Raw genomic sequence first — 23,352 nt, forward strand, 5'->3', positions numbered from 1 at the left:
AAAACACCCAAGACTTTATTGAAAAAAAAAAAAAAAAAAATTTTGAATGAAAAAAAAAAAAAAAAAAATTTTGAATGAAAAAAAGAGCAGATCTTTTTCCCACGCGCATGGTCCGACCGGGCCGTTTTATGTCTTGTTCTGTATCGTTCTTGTTTTTTTGTGCTTTTTTTTTTTTTTTTGCTTTCCGAAGCGGTGACCCGGGTATTGAAGTGAGTGTGAATGTGAACGTGAATGATGAGGATGAAGTGAGTAAGTGAGTAAGCAGGTAAGGTCTCACAGGTATGAGGGGACGAGCGAGAATAGGTGAGTGAGGAGCAAGCGCTCAGTCCGAGCAAAGAAAAAGCAAGGAAAGAAAGAAAAAGATAAACACAAGACAAATTCCATGATCTCAGATGGAAGAAGCGCAATTCCTTTTTCTCTTCTGGAGAGCCTGAGGATGGATATAAATTGCAGTTTGGCCCCGAAGTCAAAGACAAACAGACAAAAAGAAAAAGAAAAAGAAAAAAAGACCAAACCGACCATTTCCATTCAGCGAAAGCCACTACCATTTCGCTATCTCTTGCCTGCTTTCTTGCTTGTCGGGAAAAAAACCATCCTCCCCCAAAACTTCCCTCCCGGCTTGATATTGAACCGAATTCCATCCGAAGCCACGTTTTCCCCAATTCCAGCCAATAGTGATATTGCGAAATAAATAAATGAGAACAATAAGATATCTGCCCCCCAAACATTGCGAATAAGACATATAACAAGAAGAAAAGGCAAGGCAAGTAAAATAAAAAGGAGGGTCACTGGTAAATTCACAACGACCGACAAAGCTTCAGAAAGACTTTCGTAACGCCACACACCCTTGATCGCCTCAAGAAATAATTGAAAAGCAAAAGCCAATGAAACAATGCACAATTGAAGACCCTCCACAACCCCCTGGACTTTGAAATATACTGAATACCTATACCGACACATAAAGTGTTACCACTCCCGAAATTCCGGTGTTATCATTCTGCCCCGGCTCCCCAGGCGCATCGAAAGCCATCAGCACATCATCATTCGAAATCATCGAGATATAATCGCCATCCTCGTCCCGATACCGAATCTTGAGATTCGTAGCAGAAGCTATCTCTGGTCCTGACCCACAGAGCTTAACCTTGCGCTCGATACGATCCATCAATTGGACATAAGGGATATTGTAGGGAACAATTATGACGAATTTGTCATTGCCGAAGTTAACTTTAAGTTTTACCTGCGAGTGAGATTTGGAACTTCCATTTGCAACATTACCGTTATGCTTTGAATGATGACCGTCCTGGACTGCAGGTGAGCCATTTCTGGCTGGTGCACCCTGCATTGATAGATTGGGGGATGTGGGCGAGTTGTTCTGACTTCGGTTTATCACAGCTGGACCGCCGCTATACGCAACATAACTCGACGGAACAGATGGCATGGGAGGAATCATTCCATTGGGGGAACGGGCGAGCTGTGCTTGACTCGGAACATGATGGATGTTGGGACTACTGGCCGATCGCATTCGATTTTGTTGCAAAGTTGCTGTGGCGGAAGCAGATGGGGCCATACCTGGAAGTGAGGGTCTTTGTAAGCGCTGGCTAGCTTGGTGGTGGGCAAACTGAGCTTGGGCAGCCTGACTTGCGGCAATTGCGGCGCCTTCCCTAGACGTGGACCGAGACATAGTGGGAGTCCCATAGCGGTGCGGTTCTTCATAGTATCCAGTCGATGTTTGTCGAGGGAACGGGAATTGGCTCGAAGAACTTGTGCGTGATGTCAAGGGAGTCTCGGTTACGGGGGAGAAGTAGGAGGCATTTCGTTCGGGGGATTGGGATATGGGGCTGACACCAGTATTAAGGGTAAGCGGGGGCTGATGGGGAACACTCGTTTGAGGATACCTTGGAGGGGGCCTAGCATATGTTCCCGGGAGATTTCCCATTGGCGCCGGAGGTTGTATTAAATTCTCATTTGTAGCTGCTCGCGATCTCAAACTTGTACTTGAGCCGTTACGGCTCATATTGAAACCAGAACTCGGCGTACCGATAAGTGTGGCAGTATCGTGAGAATCATCAACATCCTCCTCATCTTCAGAACGCTCGTCTTCACTCCTTCTGTCTTGATCAGTGGCGTCGGAATTGGCCATCCAAGCGAACTCGGTGGTTGCAGTTGCTCTCATACCCGCACCCGTACGACCCCCGTTACGGCTACCCGGTGTCCCTGCTCTTGTGAATACCTCTCGCTGCTTCTGCAGCATAGAATTCCATTGCGCGAGTCGCTCCTCGTTAGGGTGTCGAATAACAAAATTTTCAACACCAGGGTCACCTTTCCAGAATATCTGCAGAGTATATGACCCTATAATCCACTATCAATATATATATATAAAAAACCCTCGCGCAACCGCTTTGGCTGTTGGTGAATAAACTTACCGCCTTTTGCCAAGGATATAACATCGGTAACATTCTGCATAAAGATTCTACCTTTAAGTTGCAGCATAGTCCGCTTCTTTCCCTGTCGCGGTCTCCCGACACCAATTGCCCTATTTTGCTTCTTATCCTTGCCTACCTCTTTGCAGCACAACAATATCCGCTCAAACAAGTATATATAATACTACAACATTAGCAAAGACCCGTTCCCAAAAAATCTATAGGTTACAAACCTCCCGCTCAACGTCACCTTTTGGGTCACCCTTAATGACGGAAAATTGACCATGGAGCAACAGTTCCCCGAAGTGTTCAAGCTTATGCCCTTTCCAGTCCTCAACCCTACCTTCAAGATCCTTGACAACTTCAGCATTCTCGGATTTTCGAATCGCTTCGTTAATCTTTCTATTGATGTTTTCAATTGCTTCGAGCCCCTGATGTAAGTTTTGGTCTTCGGCTTCCAGAGGATCGGTTTGCTTTATTAAATCCTACAGAGCGCATTAGGTCCTCGAACAGCCCAAATACCAAACGAACAAACGCACCCTCAATAGCAATGGATATTTGGTGACTCTCTGAATAGGTTTAATCAAGAAGGCATTAAGTTGATCATAAACAGGATGCGGCTTCTTCTCCAATTTAGCCCTCTCTTCTATAGCCAAATCCTGGGCATTTTTAAAATTCGAAGCATAAGGCTGGTAGACAGCAAAGGTTTCCTGGAATGTAGGACGTCCAATGGGATCACCATTATTCTGTGGTCTTTCTTCGGGTTCCCGACACTGCACCAAAAGCACAATCAAAAGCCATCCTTGGTAGTAAAAACAACGATCCAACTCACGTATTCCACAAACAAAGCTCCCCAGCTCTGCTGCTCCGGCAAAAGATCATTCTGAGTCTCCACTTTGATCAGAAACCGGCGCTGAAAGTCTACAAGCTGGTTCAAGTTCAAAAAGAGAACATGAATAAGATCCTTCGAGATAACCTCATCGGCTTCTAACGTACGCATGTAGTCCTGCAGAGTTTCGAGATCCTGCACATATTTACGCTCCGTATCGACAAGCTCTTGCACAACACGAGCTCTATTATCGAGCGGTTTGCGTTCTGAAGAACTGCGATTGGTATCGGAAGGTTTCTTGTTCAACAGAAGATTCCGCTTCTTGAGCTCGTCCAAGATTCTGCTAACCGTCCTAGTGACCTAATTTCCGAAACCGTTAGGAAAGTGTAATTTTCCGACCACAGGCACTATATTCAAACTGTTGGGGCCAGAAGCATGGCGGGAATCAAACTGTGGCGCGATGCCCCCCCCCCCCAGATAAAAATAAATTAGTGGAAAAAAAGGAAAAGAAAAGACAAGACAAACATACTTTCACAAAGCCGTTCGTATCGTCTGAATAGAGATTATGGATCATGAAAGATTCGGAGTCGGGAATGTTGAGCTCCTTCTTGATTCCTTGAAGGAAGTGATAAGTGGCCGCTTTACAATCGTTCGCGCTACCAAGGTTAAGTTGACATCGCGAATCTTCAATCAAAGAAACTGGGCGCATTGCGTTGAACAGAACACAAAGACTAGACCCCATCCTAAAGCACCTCCAAAGCTGCGAGACCGGATCCTCGAGGGCACCTGGAAGGGGTTCTAGGAATTGCTCGAAATCGGGTACGAGCATTAGACGCTCCCGCAAGGCCACACAGGTTTGATAAAGACCCTGAGCAGGATCTGCTTTCTTGTTGATGAGCGAGTCATTTCCGACGGGCGTCGACATCAGACTAGTCGTAGGCGAGATGATTCCGCTATGGTTTGAAACTAAAGTAGTCGTGGAAGACATGATGGATGGTGTCCCAATGGGAACTTGTGGATGGCCGTTCATTGCTGCCGGGGCAGTCTGGGCACGTAGCAGGGTAGCTTGATCGATTTCAACGGTCATCAACCGTGTCTTCGCGGGCTTAAGCCTCGCAGAGGCGAACTGTAGGGTTGAGGTTGAAGTCAGTTTGACGGTTGGAAGCTATGTAAGTTATGCTCAGGTAGGGAGTGCGTGCTTTTTCTTCCACAGAAAAACCAGCCGTTTCGTGCTGATTCTGTTATTTCCAATGGATGCAAAAATGAAATAAAAATGGTAGAAGGTAGGAAGCAGGTAGGTGAGGAAAGGATGGGAAAGAAGATAAGAGATTCGAGAAGGAAACGGCGGCTGGGGGGTAGTGCAAGTGTACCGTTCAGTGCAGCAAATAGATGGATATTGAAGGGAAGGTGGGGGGGAGGGATGGTTGTGTCCGGGTGGTAGGGGGCTTGTGGAAATAGCCAAGCACAGGGAACCAGGAGCAGGAAGGAGAGAAAGAAAGTGAGAGTGCTGGTACGAGTACAGTATGGTAAAAAAACAGAAGGGGGGGGGACTTACCACCGCTGCATCAGCGTACATCTCAAAACCTATTTGTCTAAGTTACGTGAGCTCTCTTCCGTCCTTCTTTTTCTTGATCGCTTCCCTTCGGGTTACGTTGCGTTTCGTTTTTCTCTCACAACGTTCGGTAGAAAAAAATAAAAAATGGAGAGACTACAAACCTCTCTGCTTCGGTGGGTGATACCGGTAGAATAATACTGATGGTGTAGCCGAATTTTAAATAGCAAGCTGTTGCGTGCGCGGGGCGGGCGAAGGCGGTCGATGCCGGGCGCTTGGATGATGGTACTGGGGGGGGGGGTAAATGAAAGGTAGAGAGGGTTGTGCGGTGCAGAAACAGTTACCTCTATCCTGGGTTTCTGGTTATTGAAGAACGAAGAACCGACTGGATGAGAGAGAGTAACTTGGATCAAAGGGGGGGGGGGGGGTGGATGGGTTGTGTACCCCAGTACCGTACTGTAGCGGTGGGGCCCCAAAATAGGAAATAACAACGGCAACAGGGAGGAGAGGACAGGCAGTAGGACAGAAGGTTGGAATGAGAAGTGTAGCAGCTATGATACGTTAATGGAAGGGAATCCGCGTAGAATGGGAAAAAAAGGCAAGTGATGAGAGGGAAAGCGAAAAGTATGTACGAGCACTGTAGAAGATAATGGCGGTGATAACGATGCTGATTCGCTTTCTGCTTCTTGTTTTTTTGTCCTCCTCTTGCAGCTCCTCCGTTTCTCTCGCGTTTCTCTCGCCTCTTGCCTCTCTGCTATGATGCGGGACGCTTGTTTGTTCTCCTCCTGCCTCCCGCTTTGCTTTGCTTTGCTCTGGCTTCTTCTTCCTTCCTGACCTTGACTCGCGCAAGTGAGAGAGGTGGTGAGAAGGTGATGCTGCTAGCTTGATGCAAATACTGTACTCTACTGTATTGTAGCGTTGCCCAGTGCTCGCTCGATTTCCTTCCCCAGGTGCTTGCTTGCTGCTCTTGGAAGTGGAGTTGATCAGGTCAAGTGTGCTCTCCGCTCTCCCATTCGACGACAACTACAGCAGCCAATTGAATCTGCTCCTTTCTTGTATTTCCCACTCCTTTTAGAACCTCCGCACCTCTCTTTATCCTATCACTACCGTAACCTACCCTATCTTCCTCTCCCTCCTCTCCCTCTCTCTTCTCACTCAACGTCGCACTTTTCCCTTCCTTTCCCCCTTTCCCACTAGGTTGAAACTGGTTTGCACTATTGCGCTGAGCCGTAACTGATACTGTACTCGAGTACGCACTTTCCTGCGATCCGTCGCTAACCCTCCACGGATCTTGATCCTGACTTCTGACTCCCTCTCGAGTCTCGATCCAATCACTCGGTCCCTCTTTTCTCCTTCTGCCACTCAATAACTTTCCTCTCGATGCTAACAATAATTGGCCTTTTCCCTTCTCTACTCGAGTACTCTCTTCGGTCTCCTTCTCCCCTGCAAAAAATCACCAAATTCACTACCGCCGCAGCAATCCAAACCCATCTAGTCAGTTCAATTTTTTTTCTCTTTTGGGTGCGGCCCCTTTCGTCTGTAGATCTGTTGCTGCTGCAAGTCGTTTCAGGCCAGCCTCAAACCCTGCTTCACATTATTTGCCCTGCGCTTGGCTCAGAAAATCAACCCTTTCTCAGGGTAAGGATGGAAAAAACGGTAACAGCGCTCGTAAAAGAAAAGGAAAGAAAAAAAGAAACAGAAAAGGGTAAGGAAGGTAAGGGAAAGGAGAAAGAAAGACGCTACTTTTTTTTCCTTTTCGTTCCTTTCCTTTTTTAACGTTTAAGTCTGTGCGAAGAAACTACCGGCAAAGAGTTCATTCCCTCCCATTTCACTCTATTTCACTATATTTCACTCCATATTTTCCATAACACCCACCACAAACAAAGAGAAAAAGCGAGCACCGGCAGTGGGGGCGGGGAAGAAGAAAAAGTTTTTACTGCCTGTTTCCTGGTGAATGAGTACGAACAATGATATGCCGAGACGGACCGAGCGTGAACAAACCGAACGGTTTACGATTACGGCAGATTCAACCTGACTGATGCGAGGGACGAGCTGCAGGAATGAGCCGAAGAAGGGGAAAAACCTCCTCTCGAGAAAAAGCGAAATAGGAAGCCTTTTAATAAAAAATATAGAAAGAGAGAGGGGGGGGGTACAGTACTTGTGTGATATGGTAGCGATTGATTGATCGTATTCTGAAAAGGAAAGGGAGAGAATAAAATTCCCAGAGGAGAATAGGGAAAACCAGGTGAACAGAACGGAACGGAACGGAGCAGAGAAAGAGACTTACTGAAGCCTGCTCTCTCCCTTCCTCTTTTTCACTCCCACTCTTATTCACCTTATCACACTGTCCTGGACTGGTACCAAAAGTTTTAATTTGGTTCTACGACACCTAGACTACGGTATCATACACTATCGTGAACTCGATCGGCGCAAGTACCAGTACATACAGTACTTGCCCTTGTGGAGCGGGGAGAGGGGGGGTTCAGGTTCATAAAGGATGAGGATAAGAGAAAGAAAGAAGAAACGATCTTTCTCATCCCTCTTCTCCCTCTTCTCCCTCTTCTCTTCGCGGTTGGTGCAGAGGCCACAGTGCCATAGTTGTGTCACCGTATGATATCAACTGCGAGAAAAAAAAAGTCATAGGGATAATAAAGTATTTTCTACCTGTCGTGCCACAATCCAATGCCCGCAGCGTGGTTAGCGGAAAATTTTTCTTCCATTCTCAGCACTGGCTGTGCTTCGATTGGGAAGATCTAAGCTCGAGCCAATCCCGATACACCCATAGCTCTCTTTCCTAAAGAGGAATTTTCACTTTACCGCGTAGAAAAAAAGGGAATTCCGGCAGGTTGCGGTACCGGTACCGGTAAGTTGGCCTCCGCATGGAGAATTGGAGCTGATAACTTATTTCTAAAAATGAGAAAAGCGCGGGCCAAGGTCTACCGGTACTGGCGCTGGACCGGTATTGTGCTTCGCCCTATGAAAAACCCGTGATGTTGGTAAGGTTGACCCTTTCCTCGGAGGACTGATTAATTAATGGGTGAGACGGACTTGTGCCGACTTACTTGTAATACGTACGAGTACGAGTACCGTACCTGTACTCGTACAGTACAGTACTAGTACAGGATAGTGCGGGCACAGCATTATCTATCCCATACTAGTACCATTCACCTTCAGTGCTTACCATATCATTTATCTATCCACTCGCTCACTCACCCAATCCTCCCACCAATTATACTACCCAGTGAAAATATACCAAGCTACCGGTACGGTAATTGGACCACCTCGGCAACAGCCATCGTGGTCAAAATAGGTGAGAAGGACCAAGGAAGGAAGGAAGGAAGGTAAATAGAAATAGGTAGGAGAAATCTGGAAGTTTAACATGACCAATCAATAAATCCTCCGATTCAAGACAAGACAATACAAGACATGGTTTCAGATAGACGAATACTTCGGAGAGAGATAGCCCGGGGGGGTTTGTTTGTTTATCTGCCTGTTTGTTTGTCTACTCGTAGTATCAGGAATATATGGTTTTGTATTGTATCATACGGATTTATTCGAGCAACTAGCTAGTTTTCGGGGGACGCGCGGGCAAGTTATTGTATCATATTTAATCGTGATACTAGCTTTACTTATAAATGGGATGTCACAGTGCGGCGCAATGGCAGAAGATATCACCGCCGCTTTCGCCGCCTCCGTGCTCCTCCAGCATCCAGGATATATCACCCTTTCTTTAACTACTGCGCTCTCACCCTAGCCAAAACCAGCCATCTCTCCTTTCCAATGCGACATCTTACTTACGGTAGTCTACTTCCGACTGACCTGCCTACCTTTCTCACCTCACAGTGCTCACCTCGCAGTGCACACCACCCTCCGACCCCCTCTCCCCGGCACCAACCGACTTCTCCGGGATGATACCGCACTCGTACAATACAACACTCTAATAACACCACTACCCAAATCCGACCTTCGCACCAAAAGGGTTCTCCGCAATCCCGCACATATGCCTTCATACCCCCCCCACACACGCACACGCACCTGCAGTCCCTCCCTCAACCACCATAATGCTTGTGCTCGAGTACTTGTGCTGGTACATACCGCACCGGCATCCCCAAAGGATCAAAAAAAGAAGAAAAAACACCTGACCTCCCCTTTACCGAGCCACTACCTTCCCCTTCCCCCACTCCCACGTTGTCGGGGGAGGAGGGAAGGAAGGAAGGGAGTATGCATTATCATCCCATTCGCACTTCTCGACCCCATTTCATCTCAGTGCATTCCCGATTTCACCGAATACCACTTGTGCCGACCCATCTCCCATTACCGTATGCAACAAGTACTAGTATCATACTGTACGAGCACCGTACTCGAGTACAAGGATGTGCTTGGCACAGGCTTCCCGCAAAATGAGACCAAAACTGGAGCCAGTTCATCCTTTCTAGCTCCTTCTTAGTCCAGAACGGGGGGGGACTATTAATTTAATAGTTTAAGTACATTGACTTTGTCCTGTCTACCGGTAGGTCTCCATCTCCTGCGAGCTCTTATCTCCTCCGGACGGGCTCTCAGGTACCCTTTGGGTCCTATCTCTCTCTTTTTTCGGCTCTCGTCCCTGCTGGGCTCCTGTCTCCTACCGGTTGCCCACCGGGGAGCCCCAATCTTTGGGCGTCTAATAGTAGAGATCATCGCGGGCTTGTGGGAGTTATATTATGAGATTGGGCTTTGCCTATATCATATCGGGAGACAGCTGATAGTTATATGCAGTAGCTAAAATGGGATATATAGTACATTGAGGAAAATGAATGTATAATTTTATTTCATTACTGAAGGAATACTCTAAGAATCAGCGTTCAGAATTTTCTGGGCATGCGATTTTGAAATGAAATCGCTTTTACTAGATCCTTGGAAAGGTTTTGCTTGATTGTACGATACTGTACCACTCTTTCATGATTTTTTTGCATTTGTTCAGACACAAATGGATTATACTACGGTACCGGTACTCGAGTAGATGGTATACGGTATCATACGGCAGGCAGTAAAAGTTACCCTGTCTAATAGTGCACCCTTAACACAACTCGGAATTTATGATCTACGTATTGTGTTATGTTATCCGTCCAGGAACCCCTCCATCTCGCCCTTTTTTTTTTGATCCACTTCAGCCCTCAACACCGAACTCCTCAAGTACCGTACAGTACAGTACTGTACTCGTACGAGTACAGCACAAGGTACCATATCTGCACATTCCCGCACCCGCTCCGCCCCTCCCTCCCTCCCTCCCTCCCTCCTTCCATTCGGCCGCTCCCACACCCAACCATAAGATACAGTACCGGCACTCCTCCACCAAACCCCCAATGCCAAATCCCGTCTATCCCTCACCAACGAATGGACGGTTCAATTGGGGCCAGCGCGCGCGGACGTGTTCTACGGGCGGAGGAAAACGTCACTCACTCTCTGGACATGTGAATGCGTGAATGTTTCAGAGGGGGTTTTGTCATATTTTTTTTAATTTTTTTTTTGCTTGGAGAGTGGGTTTTTTTTTTCGGTTCGGTTGCGTGCGTTATGGTTGCTTTTTTGCACTTTTGTGCGGGTACTTGCTCAGTGGTCTACACCCAACCAGTTCTGATCAGATACTCGAGTAGTTACTTGCAGAGTGGGGGGAAGGGGAAGGTGTGACTTTCTGGAAGGGGCTTCTTTTTTTTTTTTGGTGGTGGGTGATAAGGTTTGTTGAAGGTTAGATACCGTAGATAGGTACAGTACTGGTAAGTGTTATGGGGTTATCTAGAATAGGGGGGACGATAGGGGGGGAGCAGAGGTGGAATTTCTGTTGGTCATCTCGTGATTTTTGTTTGTAAGGATATTGATTGATTGATTGATGTTTTTATATCATGGTAATCTTATGGAGCATCTGTTGATAATTATGATACTGAATGGAGAGATACCGATATCGGTATGGCACAGTACTGTACTCGTGCGAAGGAACCCTCGATACAATTCGCCTTCCCCCTACTGTAGACAATACCTACGTACAAGTACAAGTCTTCTCCCCTGGTTATCAGACCCCACGGTGATCAATGGCATCACCCTTACTTTCGCCATGGCCAATACCCCCCTTTCATTCCCCATCTTACCATTGATTCTTCGCCCCCTCGCCCCCCACCTCCTCCAACCCCTTAACCATCAAGGCAGTATGCTCATCAGACAACTCCTCATGCAGCCTAAACCCACACCTCTCGTAGAACCTCCCAGCCGCAACATTATCCCGCCGCATGCCCAAGTGCAGACCGCAAACCCCAGTCTCACGAGCTCTCAACCCGCGCAAGAATCTCTCCATCAATTTCCCGCCGAACCCTTTACTCTGGAACCCCGGCAGTATGTTGATGTGCAGATGTGCCGGGTAGCACGGGATGAAGTCGGGGGTGGCGGGATGCAGCATATCCTCCGGGTTCAGGAGGATCCTCCCAAACATGCGCCTCAGCTCATCACCATCGCCATCGTCGGCCTGGGCCGTCGCAGGAGTGTCGGCGGTGGTGGTGTTGGCGATGGCGGGCGGTAGGGTGGGGAGGTATGCCTCTTTGTAACGTTCAGCGAAGGTGTTCGTGTCGGGGGTCCCAATGATGTACCCGACTACCCGCCTCCCGCTCGAGCTGTCTGAACTGCCGGCATCGAGGACGAAGGCGTGGATGGGTTCCAGCCTTATGTAGGGTATTGCGTATATATACGGGAGGATATCTGCAGATGAGTGTGTCGATGGGTGGGCTGTAAGTTTACACTGTTAACCCCCCCCCGTGATTTTACTTACTGTCAGCACACACGCAAAAAAGAGGAGTACCTATTATTATTGCGTAAAGAAAGGAAAAAAAGAGGAAAAGGAAAGTCACACAATCTCAACAATGTCATCAAAGTCACCTTCTTGGTATTCTCTGATAAACGCCATCGTGTACCATGCGCCGTATTAATCATAGGTCACACCGACGCTGTGATAGGAAACAAATGCGCGGAAACAAATTAACCCCACCCCACTGCCACGATTTCCATTTATTTTACCCACCCACCCCCGCGCTTCCACCCCGACGCACGTACCACCTACCACCACCCCTTCGCCGGAGATCATACATTATCATGCATCGCACATGATTCGCTGAGCGCGGTGGGGTTGTCTATAATTACCTGCCGTGATCGGAGGCTCGGAGCACGGAGGGAGGGAGGGAGAAGAGGATTGGGGGGGGAGCGCGGGCTCGCGCTGATTAACACATGTGCCGGTATGTGTGATATGTATGTATGGCGGACGGGACATAGACTATGGTTTGGCCTTGGACGGGGAAGGAGGGGGGGGGGAAACCTCTACGTCACACAATTGTGGGTCGCGAGTGAGTCATTGTGAAGACAATGCCGTTCCGTGGAGATTTATTTATCATAATATTATTATCTGGATGATTGTAGAAGGTGACGGAGCAGCGAAACGGAACACGAGCGGTTGGGGGGGGGGGGTGGTTCGTGAGGAAGGAAAAAATAGTGATAATCGGATTTTTAGCCCAGTAAATAAATACTGAGTGTTGGGAAAGAGTGTTGGTAAAAATTACACCCTGGGAGTCTAGTTTTTTATCCCTTTTTTTAAGAGTGATGTATGTGTGTGTGGGGGGGGGGGGGTTATTAGGGCCTTTTTTTAACTTTTTTTTTAAAAAACAACACCAAAGGGGGAAGAGGGGGTTTTTTTTTATAAAAACCGGGAACCCGTGGGGGTTCCAACTGGCCGACCGCAGGTACTGTTTCATACAAAGAGGGAAATACTGACTAGAGCTCTTCTGAAACATAGGTATCTATCCCTTGTAAATATCGAAATCATTGAAAATCACCCGTGATTCATTTTTTCGTTGTGGCGATTTTAAAACATCTCATATCACTCGCTTGCATGGTGCCTGTATCCTTTAATGGGCCTTTGCACGAGGGAACTCTGGGACAGGGAGGGAGGAGGAGAGGAATGGAAAGGAGATAATAGGAAAACCCCTATTTATATTCTCGGAGGAGGAGACATTCGCCAATAGACGTGTCAACCATCGTCGTCATTGGCGGCCGATTGAGAAGCCATGATACGTACACCATTGCTCTCAGAGGCGGGAATTAATACTTCCGCCTCATTCGAACTTGGGTGCGCTTGCACGGAAATGGAAGGGAAGGCGGTCTACTCGTATGAGAAGGGGGGGGGGGGGAGGGGGGAGGACATATAAAACATGTTCTACATTTTTTGATTTTTTGAGCGATAATATTCCACACTTCAAATGATTCCTCTGGAGTGGCACCGAAAGGCCAAGATTACAACCCCGGATGAAGAATTTTAAACCCCCGGCACTACCGAGGGGAACTCGCGCTCAGTTTCGTGGGTTGGGAGTGATTTCAAGATTTCCAGATTCTCTCTTGATAGCGTATGGTTGATCCGGTCCCATGTCTGACACTTTCCTGTCCGCATATCCGGTTGGCTACTGTAACCCCATTGAGCTCTCGCTATAAGAGGAGCAGGCCTTCCTCTTTGATATCGAGAGGTTTCTTAAGATGTCGCCCATCGACATTTGACAAAATATCAATACTTTTCTCCGAACCCTTCCAATCCCTAATTGGCCGGTAACATTTAATTGTATCATATGTGAAAAAAAAAAAACCATCAGATCTAGACCCAATCAGGAAGACCCCAAATATGCCATTCCCGCGCTCCTCCACCGTCCCCCCCCCGCCAATAACCAAAGCCCATACACCTCCAACCATACCAGCCAGAACCACAACTACAAAAACCGCAGATGAGAGCGATACTCCAGTACAGTGCCCCTAGTAGACCATGGCATCTTGCCCGGCAGCGATTACCTAGCCATGCCTGCGATTCCGACGGGACGGGGACTTGGGAGTGCGCTGAGGGATCGCAATACTATAGGAGCATGGTGGGGCACTCGCCATGGTTTCGGGTGGGCACCGTGGGGGTCGATAGCGGCGGGGAAGCGAGTAACTAGTGTGACCCAAGTTCCCCCAAGGATACCGTACTGTAGGAATGGTTATATACGACCTCACTGCTCACCACTCCACAAGGCACCATCGCAAATTCCCTAGGCGGTCAAGACCAACAGTTCACTTGATAGTGAGAGGCGTCCGGGGGAGCCCTCGTGCTTTACCAATCCACCCCCCTCCCTACACTGCGCCTGAAACACCCCTTCCTTTTCGGATGCCACCATTCAAAGTCTCCCCTCGCTCGCGCATCGCACCGGGAAACTTTAGCGGAGAGCCAACTTGTTTTCATCGGAGAAACATTGGGGATATGCCATTGCACCCTCAGCCCTTGAACACCCCGACACGGCCACCGGGAGAAGAGATGAGATGCACCCACGGTAGTCCGGCGGAGAAATGTGTGGCAGTCAGCTAAATCAAAGCTATCTATGGAGCTTTTGCGCAGCCATTCACTCAAATCAAACCAAACCACCCGGCCATCATATCACACTTCCATAACCCACCTTATCTCGGCAGGAGTAAACACGCTGCACTCCCACCATCCCCTACTTTAACTACCTCCACCTATAATCCGCCACGGCGCCACCCGAGTGACACCAGGTGACACTGGGTGATCCTCTCATCCCCAACTTCATCCCACTGCTGCACAGTAGGGTAAGTTAAACACGGGTGATAACAATATAAACATAGATTCATAATCCCCCACCCCCAAAGGCTATACTACCGATATCCAATTCAGCAACTATCTACAACCCGTCATCCATCCTTCCCTCTTTCTCCCTTCCATTCGTTTCCACCACCAAGCTAACCAAGGAAAAAGTCAAATCAATGAGATTGGGAAAACAGCAGAAACCACCCTGCACTATAGCAAAACAAAAAGCTTGGAAAGAGAAACCCCTCACTAAACAGGAATATAAACAAAGAGAGATAGTACAACGAGAGTTGCCACCGGTATGGGTAGCGTTTAGTAGCTAATAGCAGGGTGGCGAGGTAGATATGGTGCCGGCATGACATAAGAAGGGAGAAGGAAGAGGAAAAAAACACCAACCCATCCATTTTAACTGCGCCATTTCTTTTGCTGCGAAAATAGGGTATGCATGACGGGACGAGAGATAGAGGAGGTAGAAATGAGAAGAAATAAAAGGAAAAAAGGGTGTAGTAAGTTATGTTTATGCGGGCCGTGAACCAGTAATAATATGAGGTAGGTATGATACGTAGGAGACTTACTAGAAAGGTAAGAAGAGTAGAGAAAGAAAGACAAACGAAAAAAATCGGACAATGATATCCATAATTCACCCTAGCTAGCTAGAAAGAAAGCAAAGAAGACAATCACAACACCCAGATGAATCAATCAATCAATCAATTCCCCCCTTCGAAGAACCGACTTGCTTCGACAATGCCTTGATCGCCCGCCGCGAAATCCCATCCGATGATCTTGCTATCCTGCGAACAGCAAATGATCCACCTAGCGTCGAATTGAAGCTTGAACACGCGGTGGGTACCGCTGGTCGTAGGTAAAGGATGTGTAGGCGGCGTCTGCTGCTGCTGAGCCTGCGCCTGGGGAGGTGGTGGTGGTTGGGGTTGGTGATGGAGGTGGTGGTGGGGGTTTGGTAGGAGTTGTGCTGCGGCCACGGCGCCTGCGAGCGCAGGCCCAACAGTGTGGACTTGGTGCATTTGAATGGCTGCTTGGGGGATCGGGGTTTGAGGCACGGCGCCTTGTTGAGGGTTGCCGGGCATTGTTGGGTGCATTGCATGATGGATAAGGCGGGGGTGGTGGGTTTCTGGTCCGCCCTGGCGGAGGACGTGGCTGTCAGTCCATTGGCCGTCGATGTCTCTTCTCCAGATGCGTACAGTCTCATCGTAGCTCCCGGAGACTATGCGGTTCTCGGTTGCTTGAACTGTTCGGACCAATGCGCGGTGCCCAGAGAGGGTTACGATCTCCGCTTGGGTTCTGCCGTCGAAGACTCGGATCGTCTGATCGGAGCTTCCAGAAACGATTGTGTGACCGTCAAACTGGATACATGCGATCCCCTTGGTATGCCCAACAAAAGTCTTCTCACAGGTGCCTGTCTTTAGGTTCCATAACTTGATGAGCCTATCACCCGAAGCACTGGCAATCTGATCCCCATGAAGTTGGATAGCGTTGACCGCCGCAGCATGCCCAATAAGGACTTGCACAGGGGTATAGGGTGGAAGAGTCTTCGCAGGTCCCGTTGATGGGGCCCTGGTGCCAATAAACGCGCCACTAGCAAAAGGATTACGAAGCGCAGAGCCAGAGCTAGTTGCGGGATCCTGAACGGCCCACGCTGCTTGTGCCCGCTGGCTTCCCGGGTGGTGCGGGTGACTTCGAATCGTTTGACCAGTCCCGAATAGCAACTTCGAATGCCAAGGATAGTCTTGATCTGTTGTCTCTAGCTGCTGTCTATTCCAAACCTTAATGAGCTTATCCTTAGAGCAGGTAACCAACCACCTCTTTGAGAACTTCAAGTTCAAGACCGACTCCTGGTGGGCCTTCTCGATTGTCCTAATTATCTCCCCGGTGGAAAACCTCCAAATAATGACGCTATCGTCCGAAGACCCGGTAATCAGGATATCCTCGCCCGGGCTCTCATCGAATTGTAGACATAAGACACTACCAGTATGGCCCCTGAGCGGCTCACCTCTCAATCTCCTAGTTTTCATATCCCAAACCCGAATAGTACGATCTCTGGAGCCAGAGACAAGGTAATTGGGGGAATACTGAATGGTATAGATACACTCAGCATGGCCTTCGGTGGGGAAATCAGGATGGGGGATCTGGAAAGTAGAATATCGATTATGTATCCAATTGTCCTCAAGGCGCTTTCGATACTTGAAGAGAAATGCCCAATTGACTCTGGGAGATCCGTATCCAGGAACAGTCAAAGTAGGCTCGATGGGAAGCGGAGGCTCTTGATAGGTTTCCTGGGGCATCGAAGGCTTGGATGCGCCCGTATAAGGCAAGAATATCTCTTCATCGTCGGGGGCAGCAGAACCGGGAGCAACGGAGGTTCCCTGTCCTGGAATCGGCCCAGGATCGTGAGATACATTAGAATAGAAACTCATGTCTAGACCTTCAGTGCTCTGAGTGATGTTATTCATGTCCACCTCGGTGTTAGTTGTCTGGGAAGGCCATTCCTGAGCGGTATCCATAGCAACGGGAGAATTTGAGCTTGAAGACCTCCCAACACCAGATTTCTCAACGCTATTCCTAAATCTCTCCGAATTCCTCCTAGCAATATCCCTTAAATTCTTCTCCTCATCTTTCTGGTCTTCAGCCTTCCTCTTCGCCTCCATCTGCTGCTTCAGGTCGTCTTCCGGTCCCTCACGCAGCTGATTTTCGAGCTTTATAATTTCCGAATCATTGGACCTCCAACCCTGCACTTCGTATAGATCTTTCCATAATCTAGGCTCGAGCGCAAAGCGCCTCCAGGTTCGGGAGGCCAAAGATGCATTAAGGAGCGAGCGAACGGGTAGGTACGACAGGATTTGAAGGGACAGTTCAGGGGGTAGCATCTGTACGAAATCGAGATAGAGAATAGGAACTAAACGGTCAACCAGTGAGGCAATACGCGAAGTGGGCAGGGTGCGTATGAGCTTGTAGGCATATTCTGTTCGCACTTGTTAGAACCAGGTAAAGCGAGTACACAGCACCAGGCTCTGACAAAAGGTGCGGCAAAAGAGAAGGGATAGGGATTCGACACTCCCATCACTAGGGGCAGAAGTGGCCACCGAGCATGCAGAGGGAGCGAAATACGGGAATAGGCAGTCATTCACATAATATTTCAAGAAAGGAAAAATGATAGGAGGTGCGCTGGGGACGAGGGAATTAGATAAATGGGGAAAACAAAATTAGCATACCTTCCCTTAGAGCATCATTCAAGCCCGCCATCCAAGGAGGAATCTTAAAGTCCACACCCTCCCTAACCGTTCGTAAATCTTGACCGCTCGCCTCGTCGTACACGATAGGGGTCTCCTCCCCACTGTAACCTTCGTCCAACCTGAAGCTTTGCGAATTCCTGAGAGGTCGAGGAAGCGATACTGGTTCCGATACTACTCCGGCAGCGGCGTTCTTGAGTTCCTGGGTAGAAAGGTGAGGAGGCGAAGGTGTACTGTTCGAAGCCATAATTGTTATTACTTATCCGCTCTCGCGTCAGGCAGCAGAGAGCGAAGATGGTGATGATAAAGTCGTTAAAGCCCTATCGCGGGCGGGGGAGGGAGGAACAAGGGATTAGAGCAAAGCCTTTCTTTTTTTCCCCTTCGTGTTGGAATACGAAAGTGGGTTGCGGGAAAGCGGAGTTGAGGGGTGGTGGTGGCGGTTGGAGTGAAAGGTGGTTAAGAGGACCAAAGGAGGGAAGAGCTTTGCTCTGTGGGAAAGAACGATGGGGATCAGGTTGGGTTGGGGGTTTGGGGTACGGGCATGCTCATAAGAATTGTGTGGTGGAGGGCGGCGTGGTTACAACCAGGCAGAAGAAACCAGTCGTCCGGGGGGGGGCGCTGAGAGACAACTTTGGGCAAAGGAGAAATCTCAGTTAAGTTACTCCACAACGGATAGATGAGAGTTGTATGCTGTATGCCCTATGTCATGCTACCCAACTTGTTGCTTCAGCAATACGGCTGCTAACTGAATGTATCCGAACAGCGGGAAGAATAAGAAATACAATTTTTGGCCATCCCCCCACGGTATTTGCCCCATGATCGCTTGCATACATAAAATTGGGTGGAGAATTAGCTCGCAAATGCAAAACGAGCAAGAGAAACATTGGGGTGATAACCGCAACCAAGAAATGCATCATACTCCAACATACTGCACCATGCAAGCACGGTGCCAAGTACCGACACAATATAGTGGGTTCTCAGAAGAGCTACCCTCTTCCCAAGTACTGTACAGTACAGTACCGTTACCTTGGAGTAAAGGTGGAATAAGTAGCTGTGGGCTCTTCATGTTCTGATATTATAACTATAGCTTGACGAAACCTTCAAAGGCCCAGAACCCCGACAGAGCCAAAAAATCACCCTGCCCTCCTCCCCTCACGGAAAGAGAAATATCCCTTCCCTTAGGCTCCCTGTTGGTTCCAAAAGCCAAAAACCTAACCTCGTGGCCAACCCGATCCAAAATTTCTTAACTGGGAACGCTTCCTCTCGAGATCTAATACGAGTACGATTTCCTCTAGTGAAATTGTTCAAACAATGAGGTGGAACCGGTCGACGGTTTCCCGATTTCACCTAACTCGCCATCATATAAGTTCGTCGCTCTCTTAGCTGGCTTTGGAATTGAAGATGTTGGGCATCTTTTCAACAAGACTCCGGTCGTTGGTTTCGGGCACGTTCATAGGGTAGGGATAAGATAAAAAGTCCTTATAGGCTTTGCAAATAAATTCTCTACCGGAGTACACGAGGGATTATTATTCTTGGGGTTCTCTTCTCGGATGCTGATCGGAATGCCCGGATTCTCCGAGAACTTTGAGTGGGGCAGGTTTTGTTGACCGGCCCCATACAAGTATGATAATACATTTTTACCCTGCCGGTACTGTACTGTACTCACAGCCTTTCCTGGCTGTATGACGAGTACCAGTACCAGTAGCAGTTACAAGCAATAATTATCAATCCTTAATCAAAGAGAGGAAGAGAACAAGCAACGCTATCCTATCATAATATTGCCTCGTAAACCAACCAGACCCTGCTTCCATCAAACACTCTACACCCGGCGGCAGCAGAGTGAAGAGGGAGAAACCTCTCACCCTCGCCTACCATACTCGAGCACTGTACCATATCGTGCTAGAATACAAACATCCTACACTCGCACTTCCCTCCCCATCCTCATAACCTACCGGTATTTACGAGCACTTGACCACCTCTCACACACCTCCCCACTGAATGAGTTACCCAAATGAACGCCTGGCTCGCTTCTCTGCTACCGGCCATTTCTAAGGCGGCACGAGCAGCAGCCCTGCGCGTCTCGCCCGCTCGCATAGGCACTCTGAGACGCCTCAACCCGGGAATCACCAGTGCTCGAGCATAGTGTTGTCGAATTTGACCCGAGCGTAAGGATACAGTGCAGTACCGTACTCGTACGAGCACCGTACCGGTATCTGAAAACCTTGGGTTAGGACGGACCCCACGTTCCTCATTTTTGTTATTATTTTCACTTCCGGGAGCACTGACTACCAATGGGACCTTGGTTTTGTGGGTATTGGGCTGGAATTGGTTACCGCTACGCCTGCATTGTGCTCGAGCACCGTACTGAAGTCAAGAGGAGGAGGCTACTGGTGGGATGGGAGAGAGGAATGGCTAAGCGATGGGAGGGTTGCGGTATGAGTATTTGTTTTTTTTTCTGTGATTCTGGTGATAGATGGGGCAGGACACAAAGTATCGGCAGAGAGTGGAGAAACAAAGAAGTTCAGGTCAGGGAGAGAGAACTCATCAAGGTATGATAACATGTCACATAGGAGAAAGAACCCCGTACCGTAGTTTAGCGATAAGAGGGGGTTGGATTACCGGTACTGTAACTAGTACGATACAAGTACAAGTAAGCTTCCTCCCTTTCTTTCTGCCGGTATTGCTTCTTCCATTCTTTACTCGTATTTGTCCCTCTTCCCCCTCCACCAGCCCCAGGACCCGGTGACAATCTCAGCCCTATCCCCTATGCTCCCTAAAAGCCTCCGCCAATCCCCTCCCACAAAGCACATCCTCCAACACCTGCTGATCAGCCAGCACAACCCCCTTCACTAACCCAACCACCCTCTCCAATACTGTTTTGGGGAAAGTGACCACCCCTTGCCCATCCGCAAACACCCAATCCCCTTCGCAAACCCTAACCCCCTCTCCTTCCTCCCCACCAACTACCACCTCCCCGCCTACCCCCACAACCTTACTCCCCGCCCCCGCACCAACAGTACTCGTCCCACGCGCATACACTGGGAGCTTCAACTCCGGAACGTCACGCACCCGCCCGTCCACGACCACCAGTGGAGCGCCCAGTTCACGCATTCTCGCCACAACGAGGCCGCCGACGAGCGCGTTGGAAGTGTACCACTTTTGCGTTATCACAACGGCATGGTCGGGGGCTATTAGGTCGGCGAAATGGGCTCCTGCCGGGAGCGCGGTGGACGTTGGGCTCGGGTGGAAGGTTGTGTTTGACTTTGTCGTGAACTGGACTGTGGTTGCAGGGGCTATGATTGGTATTTTGGGGAGGGGTGTGCGGGGTGCTGGGGGCGGTGGGGTGGTGGAGTTAGCGGCGCAGAGAGGGAGGAGAGAGGGGGAGTACTAATATCGCACAGAAATCCACCATGAGAATACCCAAGTTTCACGAGTGCGTCTGATACCTTCTCCACATCAACGCCTAAACCCAGCGATCACACGGCACTCGAGTAAATTATAAGACCAACTTACGTCGCAGGAAGTATACTCCTTCAACTCCTGGACTAATTCCTCTTCGCGAGCTCCCATGGAATCCATTGATTCGAATAAGTCAAGATTTGGCAATAAAGAGTAAAAGATCAAAAATATCCACGGGATATTGTAGCGTGTCAGTTGAGTTGAATCGAGTCTGTCAACTTCAACCGAGGTTAGACTAGTCTAGTACTGTATATAGGAGCCTGTGATACGTGATAAGGTTTATTTACACTACGATCATAAGTTGGCAGCAAGGGGTTATTATCGACTCCATTAAACTTTATTCATTTATAATATTTGTCCACTCATCTTCATCATAGAACCGCACTTCCGCACTATTTGACTACAGAAACACCGCACAACACTCGTACGAAAGACTAGAGCACGTATACGAGTAGATACACAGTACAGGTACGGCCGCAGTCCGCAAAAATTCCCATACCCCGAAAGCAATAGGTTGCCCACCAACAAAAACAATAGCCCTCTCTCTACGTAGATAAGTTAACCCTTTGGATGCGTCTCCGAGAACAGACATTGCAAACATTTATCACGATTCGCTTCCAACCACACCGGAGTTTAAAGGAAGGAGAGGGGCTAGCGAAACGGTTTCCGAGGAACTATATAGCAGCAGAGTATCTACTATTTTAGAGGGGGCAGTCTATAAAATTTCACGGACAACAGCTAGACAGACTAGACTATCACACCCACCTTCCACCTTCCAACTCAACCATAACCGGATGGAGATGGAAACTTGGCAATTATAAATCTTGTCAATCACCGTCCTACTATTTCACTGAAACACTTTTTTCCACTGAAGTGAAAGCAAACGGAACTTGCCGATATTGTGAGCACGTAGGAGGTTCCATGATACAGATTGTCCCCTACCGTACTGTACTGTACAGTACCCGTACTGGTAGTTTTTTTTTTTTTTGGGGGGGGAGGGGAGAACGGACAACACCACTAGCACCATTTGGGCTGCTCGCAGAGTGCAAGCGTGTTGCTCGCGGAAAGCGCAGGTGACGAGTAGGGCTTGGGGTTGAGATTGTTGGAAGGGAAAAGTTTTTTCGGTGGGGATCAGATAAGATCCGCACATTTGGATTAGATCCGCACATTTTTTCGAGATTAGATCGTTACATTGAGATTGACACGCAGTACATAGTGATGTTCACACCAAGAGGGAAAAGAGAAATTTCCACCCCTTCGTCTGTACGAGTACAATATTCTGGACCTCACGCTCGAGCAGCGCCACTCGAAGAGGAAAAAAAAAAGATCGATCAACTCCTCGGGACCATAGTCTAAATTCCATCATTGGCCAGGGTCACCACCACCATTGAGTGATCGGGGCCATACGTACCTTATGAGCCTAGTTTTTGAATGTCGGGTGTCGAAATACGCACTCAAAAAGTCCCGAAACTCGGGAACGAACGTAGGGATAGGTTCCGACCTTCAGCGTACTCGTACAGTACAGTACAGCCGCATTTACAAGGCTCTCTCTCATACAACTTCCAAGTACCCCCTGCCCTTGGAAACGATTTGCTAACCCTCTCTCTCTCCCATTATTCGGCAAAACAAATTGTGTTAAAACTTCGCAGTATCCCTAGAGGCATATCTAAGAACAGTTCAGTTAAAAGGCTTTTCTTGTTCTCTTGTTGATGGCACAGCTCCCGAGATACACGGGAGGGTATGAGAATTTTATGAATGCGGTTGTACTGTAAAAAGCCGCGCTAAGTCCGTCCCAGGTTCTGAGCACCAATCAAGTACGTAGGATTGAGGCTTGACACTGGACTTTAGCAGAATGAGGGCTCCTACGGAGTAGAGATACCGCAAGAGTGAAGTACCTTATGAAAATTAAAAACCATTCCCTGCACTACTCCTTCTTCTCATCATTCGCGAAATAGTTCATTGTATCGTACGGCGGGTCAAAAAACTTGAAAAAGCGAAGGAAAAGTGGCAACGCCCCAGGGAAACACAAAGGCCGGGTAACGAGATATATTGATGGCTGATGTGTGTCGCACCATGGCACGAGCGCAGGAAGAGAAGGGTGTCAACCAGTTGGCTGAGTAGTGACTCCGTACGCAATCCAACATAACCAACCTAATACTGGCCTAAATAAATTACAAAAAAACCGTAGAAATGCTTTCGAGATATGGGAGAATAAA

General features: G+C 48.5%; 3 protein-coding genes; all 3 read right to left on the bottom strand.

Moving 5' to 3' along the window:
• Positions 1-163: 163 nt before the first annotated feature.
• GSTUM_00007328001 (uncharacterized protein) lies at positions 164-4,336 on the bottom strand (the record flags this gene model as incomplete). XM_002839343.2 has 6 exons in its annotated part: positions 164-2,349; positions 2,424-2,604; positions 2,654-2,905; positions 2,960-3,130; positions 3,253-3,609; positions 3,779-4,336. The coding sequence occupies 6 exons, from the start codon at positions 4,334-4,336 to the stop codon at positions 947-949; spliced, it is 2,922 nt and encodes a 973-aa protein (XP_002839389.1). The 3' UTR covers positions 164-946.
• Positions 4,337-10,736: 6,400 nt separating this feature from the next.
• Positions 10,737-11,773, bottom strand: GSTUM_00007330001 (uncharacterized protein). XM_002839344.2 has 2 exons: positions 11,673-11,773; positions 10,737-11,561 (listed from the first exon to the last, which is right to left on the bottom strand). The coding sequence occupies exons 1-2, from the start codon at positions 11,724-11,726 to the stop codon at positions 10,917-10,919; spliced, it is 699 nt and encodes a 232-aa protein (XP_002839390.1). The 5' UTR covers positions 11,727-11,773; the 3' UTR covers positions 10,737-10,916.
• A 2,736-nt stretch (positions 11,774-14,509) lies between these two features.
• GSTUM_00007331001 (uncharacterized protein) lies at positions 14,510-18,175 on the bottom strand. XM_002839345.2 has 6 exons: positions 17,660-18,175; positions 17,280-17,409; positions 16,988-17,204; positions 16,805-16,921; positions 16,158-16,708; positions 14,510-16,058 (listed from the first exon to the last, which is right to left on the bottom strand). Exons 1-6 carry the CDS (start codon positions 17,922-17,924, stop codon positions 15,140-15,142), a joined length of 2,199 nt encoding a protein of 732 aa, XP_002839391.1. The 5' UTR covers positions 17,925-18,175; the 3' UTR covers positions 14,510-15,139.
• Between the last annotated feature and the right edge of the window lie 5,177 nt (positions 18,176-23,352).

This window comes from Tuber melanosporum, assembly GCF_000151645.1.
Source record: "Tuber melanosporum whole genome shotgun sequence assembly, scaffold_35, strain Mel28".
Taxonomy (NCBI): Eukaryota; Fungi; Ascomycota; class Pezizomycetes; order Pezizales; family Tuberaceae; genus Tuber; species Tuber melanosporum.